This window comes from Myotis brandtii, unplaced genomic scaffold (assembly GCF_000412655.1).
Source record: "Myotis brandtii unplaced genomic scaffold, ASM41265v1 scaffold78, whole genome shotgun sequence".
Taxonomy (NCBI): Eukaryota; Metazoa; Chordata; class Mammalia; order Chiroptera; family Vespertilionidae; genus Myotis; species Myotis brandtii.
This window is the reverse complement of record NW_005371131.1, coordinates 238694-250696: the sequence shown is the minus strand read 5'-3', so window position 1 is coordinate 250696 and position 12003 is coordinate 238694. Positions and strand designations below refer to the sequence as shown.

Sequence of the window (12003 nt, the reverse complement as noted above, 5' to 3'; positions counted from 1 at the left end):
AATAAAATAAAATAAATAAAATAAAATAAAATAAAAACACCTATATTTTCCAGCCTTCTTTGAAACTAATGGGACTAATATCTGGCCCTTGAAATAAAGTGGTAATGTAATATGGTACTTCCAGGGAGATTATGAAAAAGGGGGGGAGGTAATTGGGATTGACTACAAATGGGCATAAGGATCTTTCTGGAGTGATAAAAAAAGTTCTAAAACTAGATTGTAGTAATTGTTGCAAAACTATATAAATTTACTAAAAAAATACTGTACCCTTAAAATGAGCAGATTTTATAGTAAATTATACCTCAACAAAATTATAAAATAGTAATCCTATATAATAAAAGCCTAATATGCTAAGTGTCCGGTCGACTGGTTGGTCGTTCAACCAATCAAAGCGTAATATGCTAATGATATGCTAAGGCCACTCAACCGCTCGCTATGATGTGCACTGACCACCAAGGGGCAGATGCTCTGACCGGTAGGTTAGCTTGCTGCTGGGGTCTGGTCAATCAGGACTGAGCTAGATGGGCTGGACATGCTCTGAAGCCCTCCCACGGTCTCTCCCTGGCTGGCCAACTTCCCGCATCCCTTCCCGGCCCCAATCTTGCACTGGTGGGGTCCCTTGACCTGGCCTGCACCCTCTTGCAATTTGGGACCCCTCAGGGGATGTTGGAGAGCCAGTTTCGGCCCAATCCCGCAGGCCAGGCCGAGGGACCCCACTGGTGCACGAATTTGTGCACCGGACCTCTAGTAATTATATAATTATAAAAGAGCATTCAGAATAGTTTTTTGTTTTTTGCAAGCTGAATTTTTAAAAATGTTTTACTGATATTTTTAGAGAGAGAGGAAGGGAGAGGGATAGATACATAGAAACATTGATGAGAAAAAAACATCAATTGGCTGCCTCCTGCACTGCCCCCCCCCCCCCATTGGGGATCGAGCCTGCAACCCACGCATGTGCCCTGCCCAGGAATCGAACTGGTGAACTCTTGGTTCATGGGTTGATGCTCAATCACTGAGCCACACCAGCTGGACTCAAAGTGCTTCTTCTTTTTTTTTTTTTTAATAACATATTTTTATTGATTTCATAGAAAAAGGGAGAGGGAGCAAGAGATAGAAACATCAACGATAAGAAAGCATCATTGATTGGTTGCCTCCTGCATGCCCCACACTGGGCCCGCAATCTGGGCATGTGCCCTGACCGGGAATTGAACTATGACCTCCTGGTTCATAGGTCGATGCTCAACCACTAAGCCACTCCGGCTGGGCTCAAAATGCTTTTTAAAATGATATTTTCTTAAAAAGGAAGATGTTGTAGTCATGTAGAATGTTCTAGCAATGAGGTATATGTGGAAATGTCTGGGACTTCTGGAAATGTTTCTTAAAAGAGAATAGGGTTAAGCCCTGGCTGGGTAGCTCAGTTGGTCAGAATATCATCCCCATACACCAAGATTACAGGTTCGATCCCTGGTCAGGGCACATACAAGAATCAACCAGTGAAAACATAAATAAGTGAAATAACCAATCAATGTCTCTCTCTCTCTCTCCCTAAAATCAATCATCATAATAAAAAAAGAGAACGCAGTTAAAAGTAAATTGATGGAGAAAAATATACCATGCTAATTAACACTAATCAAAAGAAAGCAGAAGTACCAACGGCATATTTCACAGACCTAGAACGAACTCTCCAAAAATTCATCTGGAATTAAAAAAAAGACCGCAAATAGCTGACGCGATCCTGAGAAAGAAGAACAAAGTAGGTGGGATCTCAATACCAGATATCAAACTGTATTACAAAGCCACTGTTCTCAAAACTGCCTGGTACTGGCACAAGAACAGACATATAGATCAATGGAAAAAAAATATTTTGTATTGATTTCAGAGAGGAAGGTAGAGGGAGAGAGAGATAGAAACATCAATGATGAGAGAGAATCACCAGCTGCCTCCTGCACGCCCCCTACAACCCAGGCACGTGTCCTTGACCAGAATCAAACCCAGGATCTTTCACTTCCAGGTCAATGCTCTATCCACTAAGTCAAACCGGCTAGGGCCGCTTGGTCACACTTTTGGCAGTGGTTTTATTCTGAGGTTACAGCTTTTGTCCAGCAGTTCTTTTTCTAAGACTCCACCCTTTTTCTAGGCTCCCAAAACACTATTGCTCACTCTAGCCCCTTTGCTTCTGGGATGGCAATAATTTCCCACCATTGCTGATCCCTGGATGCTTTACCAAGCCTTTTGGTTCTCTTAACCTCGCCTATACCTCTTTAGATGATACTTTCATAGAATTCTCTCAGTTACAGCCTTTGTGCTTGCCATTTCTTTCCTGCTTATACATTGCCACACCATGGAGGAAAGGATAAATTGGGAGGAACCAGGTGAAGACAGCCATTGGAATGCCGCTACAAGTGATGGGGAAAAATGCAGCTAGGAATGCAGGACACAGAATACTGAGAACATGGACACAGACAACAGTTGGCATCCTAGGCGAGCAATCTGCATTACAGAGTAATAGCAAGGAGTGGCGGCATGAATTGTCTGGCACGTGGAATAGGGAATCAAGAGTCCAAGAGTAGGCACTACTTGGGAGAATCTGGCAGAAAGTAGACAGATTGAGAGAATCAAGCTTTCCAGGTGTCAGGGCTTCAGGCACTAGCATTCTTGTCTCTGCTTGGGACTTTGCAAGTGCATGTAAAAGCTTCAATCTGGATGATTCCATTTCTGAACAGATTATCAAACAGTGGTCCATTGACTCCACATCTATTCATCAAATATTTATTGAGTCCCTTCTATATTGTAGGCCCCAACTTGAACACCAAGGATATAAAAGAGAATCAGAGCCCGGCTGGCATGACTCAGTGATTGAGCCTTGACCTACGAATCAGCAGGAGATCAGAGTTCAATTCCCAGACTGGGCACATGCCCGGATTGCGGGCTCCATCCCCAGTAGGGGGCATGCAGGAGGCAGCCAATCAATGATTATCTCTCATCATTGATGTTTCCATCTCTCTCTCCCTCTCCCTTCTTCTCTAAAATCAATAAAAATATATATATTTTTAAAAGTGAATAAGAGTCAAGGGGGGGGAGGAGAAATATGTAATACTCTTTGTAATACTTTAAGCAATAAAACAAAATTTTAAAAAAAAGATCTCTCAACTTGTCCTGGTGGGTCAATCATGGAAAAAGGAGACATATGTAATACTTTAAACAATAAAAAAATTAATTTAATTAAAAAAGAAAAGAAAAAAGAAAGCAGAAGTAGCTATACTAATTTCAGACAAAGCAGACTTTAAGGCAAGGAAAGTTATCTGGAATAAATAAGGTTATTATATAATGATAAAGAGGTCAATTCTCCAAGAAGACATAATTCTTAACGTGTATGCTCCTACCAATAGAACATCAAGCTGCATGAGGCAAAAACTGATTGAACGGCAAGGACAAATATATGAATCCACTACACAGTTGGAGACTGACACTGCCTATCAGAATATGACAGGTGCAGCCGGCAGGAAGTCAGTAAGGACATAATTGAACTTAGCAATACCATCAATCAACTAGATATAATTGTTATCTATAGACCACACCACCCAACAACAGTAGAATATACGTTCTCCTCAAGTTTACCTGTAACATATACCATGACAGGTTGCATTCTGGGCCAAAAAATATACCTGAAGAAATTGAACCCTGGCCAGTTTGGCTTAGTGCTTAAAGCATCGGCCCATGGACCGAAGGGTTGCAAGTTCGATTCCCGGTCAAGGGCATTGTACCTCAGTTGCAGGTTCCCTAGCTTCTGTGGGGGTGCAGGAGGCAGCTGATCAAGATGTTTCTGCCCTAGCTGGTTTGGCTCAGTGGGTAGAGTGTAGGCCTGCGGACTGAAGGGTCCCGGGTTTGATTCCGGTCAGGGGCACATCCCAGGGTTGCGGGCTTGATCCCCGGGGTGGGGGTGGGGGTGGCAGTGTAGGAGGCACCTGATCAATGAATCTCTCTCATCATTGATGTTTCTCTCTCCTCTCTCTCCCTCTCCCTTCCTCTCTGAAATCAATAAAAATATATTAAAAACAACAAAAAAAGATGTTTTTTTCTCTCTCTCTCCCCCTCCTCCCTTCCTTCCACTCTCTCTGGAAATCAATGGAAAAAAATATTCTGAGGTGAGGATTTAAAAAAAAAATAAATTTAAAAGAACAGAAATCACGCAATGTCTGTTCTCAGACCAAAATGGAATCAAATAGAAATCAATAACAGAGAACTGGAAAGCCCCCAAATACTTGGAGATTAAATAACATACCTCCCCCGCCAAATACAAGTAAAAGTTTATTTAGACCAGTGGTTCTCAACCTTCTGGCCCTTTAAATACAGTTCCTCATGTTGTGACCCAACCATAAAATTATTTTCGTTGCTACTTTATAACTGTAATGTTGCTACTGTTATGAATCATAATGTAAATATCTGATATGCAGGATGGTCTTAGGTGAACCCTGTGAAAGGGTCGTTCGACTGCCAAAGGGGTCGCGACCCACAGGTTGAGAACCCCTGATTTAGACAGTCACAGAGCCAGAAGTGAGTCCTGGAAGAAGTGAGCCAGCTGGGCTGTGTGGGCTCAGGAAATAAGTTACAGAGGCCAAAGAAGGGTCCTTGGAGCTTAGGAAAAAGAAAGGCAAAGAAAACATGCCTGGGGGAAGGAGATGGGGGAAAGCCATGGGCCTGATCTAGAGAGAGAAAGAGCATGCTTCTAAATCAGCGGTCGCCAAGCGGTGGTCCGCGGGCCACTGGTGGTCCGTGAGGTCCGAAAGGTTGGCAACCACTGTTCTAAATAACATACTTCTAAGTAACACATGGGTCAAAGAAGAGATCTCAACAGAAACTTTAAAATACTTTCAACTAAATGAACATGAAAATACAACTTATTAAAATTTGGGGGATGCTGAAAGCAGTGCTTAGAGAGAAATTTATAGCATTATATACATACTAAGGGCCCAGCGCGCAAAATCGCGTGAGACCCAGGACCCAGAGTCCTGTGGCTCAGGGACCCAGAAAGAGTCCCATGGCTGCCACCGCTGCCGCTGCTGTGGGAGGCGGGACCCAGATACCCGCCCACACCTCCTGTCAAGTCCTCCAGAGTCAAGTCCCTGCCCAACTGCACACGCCTCACTGCGCATGCAGCCCCGCCCACCCCACGAATGCAGCTTCCTGCTGATTGGTCATTAAGGCATGATGGTGTGATGACCACAGGCTTTTTATATAATAGATATTGCCAAAGAAGATCTAAAATCAATCTAAGTTTTGACTAGAAAATAAGAGCAAACTAGAAAAATAAGAGCAAAAAATTAAATCCAAAGTAAGCAAAAGAAAAGAATAAAAAAAGTTAGAGCACACAGTGTATGAAATCATCTATTCCTGATATAATTACTGTAGTACTCTTGCCTAAAGCATGAGTTTCACATTTGCTGTTGAAATAAACCCAACTGTTCAAAAATTTAAAAACAAATAAATTAGAGCATAAATAAATAAAATTTAAAATAGTAAATCAATAGGGAAAATCAACAAAACCAAAAGCTGGGTCTTTGAAAAGATCAATAAAATTGATAAGCCTCTAGCCTTGCTAACTAAGAAGAAAAAAAAGAAAGGACACAAATTACTAATCTTAGAAATGAAAGAGGAGACATCACTACAGATCCTACGGACATTAAAAAGATAACAAAGAAGCCCAGCTGGTGTGCCTCAGTGGTTGAGCATCTACCTATGAGCCAGGAGGGTACTGTTTGATTCCCGGTCGGGGCACATGCCCAGGTTTTGGGTTCAATCCCCAGTGTGTGGAGCGTGTAGAAGGCAGCCGATCAATGTTTCTCTCTCATCATTGATGTTTCCATCTCTCTCTCCCTCTCCCTTCCTCCCTGAAATCAATAAAAAATGTATTTTAAAAAAAGATAATTTATTTTTTAAAATATATTTTTATTGATTTCAGTGAGGAAGGCAGAGGGAGAGACAGAAACATCAATGATGAGAAAGAATCATTGACTGGCTGCCTCTTGCATACCCCCTACTGGGGATCAAGCCCGCAACCCAGGCATGTGCCCTTGACTGGAATCAAACCTGGGACCTTTCAGTCCACAGACCGACACTCTAGCCACTGAGCCAAAACATCTAGGGCGAAATTATCTTTTTTTATGCTTTAGAAGCTAAGATTTGGAAACAGCCCCAAGTGCCCATCAGTAGAGGAGTGGATAAAAAAGCGGTGGTACATTTACACCATGGAATACTATGCAGCAGTAAAAAAGAAGGATCTCTTACCCTTTGAGACAGCATGGAGGGACCTGGAGAGTGTTATGCTAAGCGATCCTGAAAATATCATTGAGCCCTTAGGACCAACGTGCCTGCAGCCAACTTACCTGTGGGCTGCCTGGTTACTGCAGCCACTAGATTTTCCTTCTGCTCAAGCTAGTCTGAGCTGGTTTCCTGGCCCTTGCAACCAAAGAGCTCTGACCCATGCATCTCAGAAAGAACAAACACTTGACACGGAGGAAGTACAAAATCACTGGCAACTCTTCCTGCTACCATGGCTACTTTAAAAGTGAGAACCGAGGGACACAGAAGAGTGAGTGAACTTTGATGTACTTTTCCATTATTAAGAATTCTTACATTGCTCAGATTTCTACTTTTCCTCTGATCTTTTTTTTTTTTGAACAAACCTTAGAAGAAATTCGGTCTCCTTCTCCTGGTCGGCTTTAGGTTTCTTTTCCAGGGTTTCCTCATAAAAGGCTGGAGGTGGGATGAATGTGCGGTTTGCCCTTTTTTTATCGGCTTCTCTTTGGTCTAAATTCTTCGTCTCCCTGTGGGAGAAAAGACACATAGGGAAAAAGACTACAGAGCCCGTATGAACTTTTCTCTCCTATCTTCGTAGGTAAAGAGAGGCAAGTATTTACATATTCATTCATGACACCTGTCAAGAGAAACTGATAAACAGAGAGCTAGTCTCGGAGCAGCAGCTCAGCCCTTGCTGTGTGACTGAGGTCCCAGCAGCCCTGGGAACAGAGAGCAAAATGGGCAGCCCTTGACCCAAGGAACACATCCTCCAATTAGGAGGAGGCGAGGGATCCACCACCCGGAAGGAAGCTGAAGCTGAGCTTGGAGGGCGGCTGAATTCCAGTCGGAGCTCTGCACTTGCTGTGTGACCTGGGGCCAATGGATTCACCTCTCCACGCCGAGTACTCACCTCTACACGGGAATAATAGCACCTAGCAGCGGTTCTCAACCTTCTGGCCCTTTAAATACAGTTCCTCATGTTGTGACCCAACCATAAAATTATTTTCGTTGCTACTTCATAACTGTAATGTTGCTACTGTTATGAATCGTCATGTAAATATCTGATATGCAGGATGGTCTTAGGCGACCCCAGTGAAAGGGTCATTCGACCGCCAAAGGGGTCGCGACCCACAGGTTGAGAACCGCTGACCTAAGGCGTGTGGAGGGTTGAGTTACCACAGGACAGTCGCTTAGCACAGTGCCTGGGACACAGGAAGTGCTCGACAATGTTGGCTGCTGCTGCTGGCATTACAGGAGGTTTTCAGTGGACTGTCTTTAGATAAGCTTGGGGTGCACAGTGGGAATGCTGAGTTGGGTAATATACCAGCTGACTTCTGAAATGTGGACATCTGCTTGATGGAGCAGCTGGTTATGGGTGTTCAAGGCAGACAAAATAGCAGTAAATACATGTTAGAGTGAAGTAAGATGTCGTCCTATTCTTCTCTGCTGTGGGAGGATAGATGGAGAAGGACAGATATTTAAAAACTAGCTTTGAGCTGTGCCTCAACCAGCAGTTATTCCAACGATGGGGTCTTTTCCCAAGTCAAAGGGAAGAACGGTGTTACACAACATTCTCATTTTCGCGATCTTCTGCCACAACCTTGCCTTCACTTTCCGGCGCCTGCTTCTGCTCGCAATGAAGAGATCGAAACCAGCGGCCAGTTGTCCTTGTTATGATCACGTTTTCTAACGGAAAAACTTGGATGTAATTCCTGGATAATATTTTCTGCGCTGTCATTTCTTGAGATGTGGCAGCCTGCACATGTCTTCGGCTCCTGCTTTCCACTAGTAAGAGGATCCTGAGCTTGTAGAAGAGTCCTGTGTGGAAACATTTCAGAGAGCTCTGCAAAAAGCCTTCCGAGTTGTGGATGCTTGCCCTAGACAAGTGTGAGGATCAGGCCTCCGACTCACAAGAAAACGAATTCTCCAGCAGCACTGTCCCTGCTCCTTCCCCGCATGGCTCCACCTGCGTGTGCAAACGAGGCTCTTCCTCACTCAGAGCAGAGAACCTTGCAAAATAGTTGCTGGATTGCCTTTCCTGGGGGGACGGGGGGAGGGAGGGCTGCTCCAGGCCTCCCACCGCATACTTCCCTTTGGACCTTGCAGTTTCGTGTTATGGGCTTGTGTGTATTCTCTAACAGCCGTCATTCACTTCCTTTGAGCCAGGCACTGAGCTGGACATCTTTCACTCGCACAACCACTCCATGAGCACTACTGTGAATGTCCCTGTCATGTAGGTGGCACGCAAGCCCCCAGGGCTGAGGGACCGAGTTCACACAGAATGAGAGAGTGGGAGCCAGAGCTTCAGTCCGTCCAGCGTCAGCGCCAGCCAAAGGGGTCGCGACGTCGGCAAACTGCAGCTCGCGAGCCACATGCGGCTCTTTGGCCCCTTGAGTGTGGCTCTTCCACAAAACATCACGCGGGCGCACACATACAGTACGATTGAAACTTCGTGTCCCATGTGCAGAAGTCGGTTTCCGGCCTGGGCGAGTCTATTTTGAAGAAGTGCTGTTGATATTTGGCTCTGTTGACTAATGAGTTTGCCGACCCCTGTGACCTAACCGATGTGCTCTATTAGAGAAAAGAGTGGTGACTCATGTCCGAAAGGGCCCAGCCCATCTGCATGGAATATTCCACATCGACAGTGTCACCTTTGTTCTTGTTATGTCCACCATTTAAAAAAAAATCTATTTGAAATTTTATAACAAAATTTCAAAAAAACCTATTTGAAATTTTATAACATAAAATTTATATATAAAAGTAAATAAAGTAGGCAGGCATGGTCAAAGAGCAAGAAGAGTATAGAACACCATTTACCCGTTCTCTAACGTCAGCAGTTACCAACATAAGGCCAATCTCGACTAACCTATCACTCCGTGTCCCCACACCAATACCCACACCAAGTGGGTTATTTTAAAGCAAATCTTAGACACCATGTCATTTCATTCATAAATACTTCATTATGTATCTCCTTAAGATATGACTCTTAGAAAATAACACAACTACAAAACTATTATAATACCTTTTAAAAAGGAACACACCAAAAGGAATTCCTTAATATCATCTAAAACCCAGTCAATGTTTGAATGAAATGAAGATCTGGTCTCTGTTCTCGTGGAGTTTACATTCTGGCCACAAGGAAAGCTGAATGTGCTTAGGATGGCATGGGGCTAGCCCCCACATCAGAGTTACTCTGGCGCCTACGATTTCACCTGAGGAAGTTGTCCTGCAGCTCCGCTAGGTACTCGTCAAAGTAACTCCATTCATTGCACCGGAACTGGGTCAGCTGCAGGAGGTTGTCCCTTCGCTTCTTCATGTTGCACAGGGTCAGGTTGATGACATCAGCGTAGGTCAGGCTGGACTCAGTGACTTTCATGGTCAAGGAAAACCCCTCCCTGCCGGTCGCTACTGCCTCTCAGCATATTGGAGGCAGGTGCCTGGTGCACAGGGAGGAGGGCGGGAGACGCAGAGTGGGCCTGCTTTGGAAAGAGGCTATCCCCACCACGGCTAGGCCACTCCCTGTCTGTGAATACAGTTCTTCTCTCTTCCTGCTGATAGAAGGGGTAGGCAACACTTTTTTCACACTGTCATCTAAGATTCTTACTGTTATCATAGTGGTGAATAGGAAGGAATCCCATCTTTTCTTTCCTTTCAGGACCAAGGCCTCAATCCCTTGCTCATGTTTGTATGTCAAAATTTTTTCTTTGTCTCCCTCTGTCCCAGGTCTGTGTGTGCCCAGCCAGGCTCCTCCCACTACACTACACTGTCTTTACAGAACAGTAGGTGATAGAAGGAAAAGCATTTCATAAACAATAAAGCTCCATGAAATGTGACAGAAGAGGTTTGAGGATATGAAGTGCAATAGGGCAGCCTCTTGATGCGGAGCTGTATGTACGTAGATAGGTACCATTCAAGCACTCGTTACCTGCCAGGCACCATGCTCAGCCTTTGCCTCTATTGCGCTTGTACTCTGCGAAAGTCCTACGAGGCAGGTCCTGTTATCCCCATTTTACAGACGAAAAAATGAGGCCCAGAGAGAAGCTAGAACTTGTCTAAGTTCACTCAGCCGGGAAGCACTTGAGTTGTCCCCGAGTCCAGGTCTGTTTGAATCCATATCTGACCCTCTGTGGTAAACTGCTAAGACTCAGGACACCAGCACATGGCACACCTGTTTTCTTAAGATCTGAGCTTTCTCCCAGATCTTTAGGATAAACGTCAATGGGGCCAGGAATTTGCTGATGTGTCTGGGAGAAGGGATGTGTGTTAGGAGAAACACCCAAAATTCCTGACCAACACACACTCCAGGGTCAGTGAGCATCCGGGAGGTGTGACTGAGCTGCAATGTTCGAGGACCTGGTTAGCCCATTCATCCTGGTACCGGGAAGACGCTTTCTACACAAGGTAATTCGACTTGCCCAGGGTCCCGCAGCCAGTTCATGAGGCCGATGTGGAACTAAAACGAGCAAGATTCTGACTCTTGGGCTTCTATCAATGGCCACCCTTGACAGGCACCTACTATGTGCCAGGCGCAGTATGAAGGGCTGGATGCTCTGGGAAGAGGAAGCGGGGAAGGATATGGGAGGGTCGTGGTTATTTCCGTCCTGGTCATCAGCACGTCTCTGCCACACTGCCGCAGGGTGGCGTAGTTCAGCAGGTAGTAAACAACCAGAGGACTCTTCCCGTAAATGTTGAAGAGGTTGGAAGACATCTCGGGGATTTTGCAGGCAGGGTGAGACTAAGCAGGAAAGAGAGGGGGGAAAATAAAGGGTACTGTCAATTTTACAGCATTAAGAAACTAAAGGGCCCTGGCCGGTTTGACTCAGTGGATAGAGCGTCAGCCTGGGAACTGAAGGGTCCCAGGTTCGGTTCCGGTCAAGGGCACATGCCCGGGGTGTGGGCTCCATCCCCAGTGGGGGACTTGCAAAAGGCAGCCGATCCATGATTCTCTCTCATCATGGATGTTTTTATCTCTCTCTCCCTCTCCCTTCCTCTCTGAAATCAATAAAAATATATTTTAAAAAAATCTTTAAAAAAAAAAGAAGAAGAAAAGAAAAGTAAAGGCATTCATGTCCTTTGAGCTGGTAACTCTCATTTTAGGATGCTATCCCAAGGAAGTTACCCAAAAGAAAGAAAAACGGCTTAGGCACCAAGATGTTGACTAGTGCCTAAGATGTTGTTTTACTGTAACAAAAGGTTAGAATAATGTTCAAGAAGATATTACTATCCCTAACCAAAGAAATAGTTAATCGGTGCTTGTTGAATAGCAGGCCACTATTAAAATGTTTATGAAGCCCTAGCTGGTTGCTCAGTGGTTAGAGCACTGGCCCAAGGACTGAAGGGTCTCGGGTTCAATTCTGGTCAAGGGCATGTACCTAGGCTGCAGGCTCGATCCCTGGCCCTGGTTGGAGTGAGTGCGGGTAGCAACCAATCTCTTTCTGTCTCTCCCTGTCCCTTCCACTCACTCTCTCTCAAAATCAATGGGAAAAATATTCTCGGTTGAGAATTAACAAAATAAAAATAAAATATTTATGAAGAGTTGGTACAAAAATATTGCTTTAGGTGTAATAGATTAAAATAATCAAGATGCAAGATTGAGTAGATAATATTACATATTTTATATAAAAGAACTATAATAATTATATGAAATAATCCATGGACACAGACAATAGGATGGTGAAGGCTTGGGGCGGGGAGGGGGGACGGGCT

The 12003-nt window shown here is 44.5% G+C and overlaps 1 protein-coding gene across 2 annotated transcripts in view; it reads right to left on the bottom strand.

Moving 5' to 3' along the window:
* The window catches only part of FAM227A (family with sequence similarity 227, member A), a 57685-nt gene that overhangs the window by 8616 nt on the left and 37066 nt on the right, over nucleotides 1-12003 (bottom strand). For both annotated transcript variants that reach the window (XM_005883194.2, XM_014530851.1), the window contains 3 exons: nucleotides 10875-11032; nucleotides 9510-9662; nucleotides 6684-6824 (listed from right to left, as the gene is read on the bottom strand). In XM_005883194.2, coding sequence (XP_005883256.1) covers nucleotides 6684-6824; nucleotides 9510-9662; nucleotides 10875-11032 — 452 coding nt within the window. The remainder of the gene's footprint in view (nucleotides 1-6683; nucleotides 6825-9509; nucleotides 9663-10874; nucleotides 11033-12003) is intronic.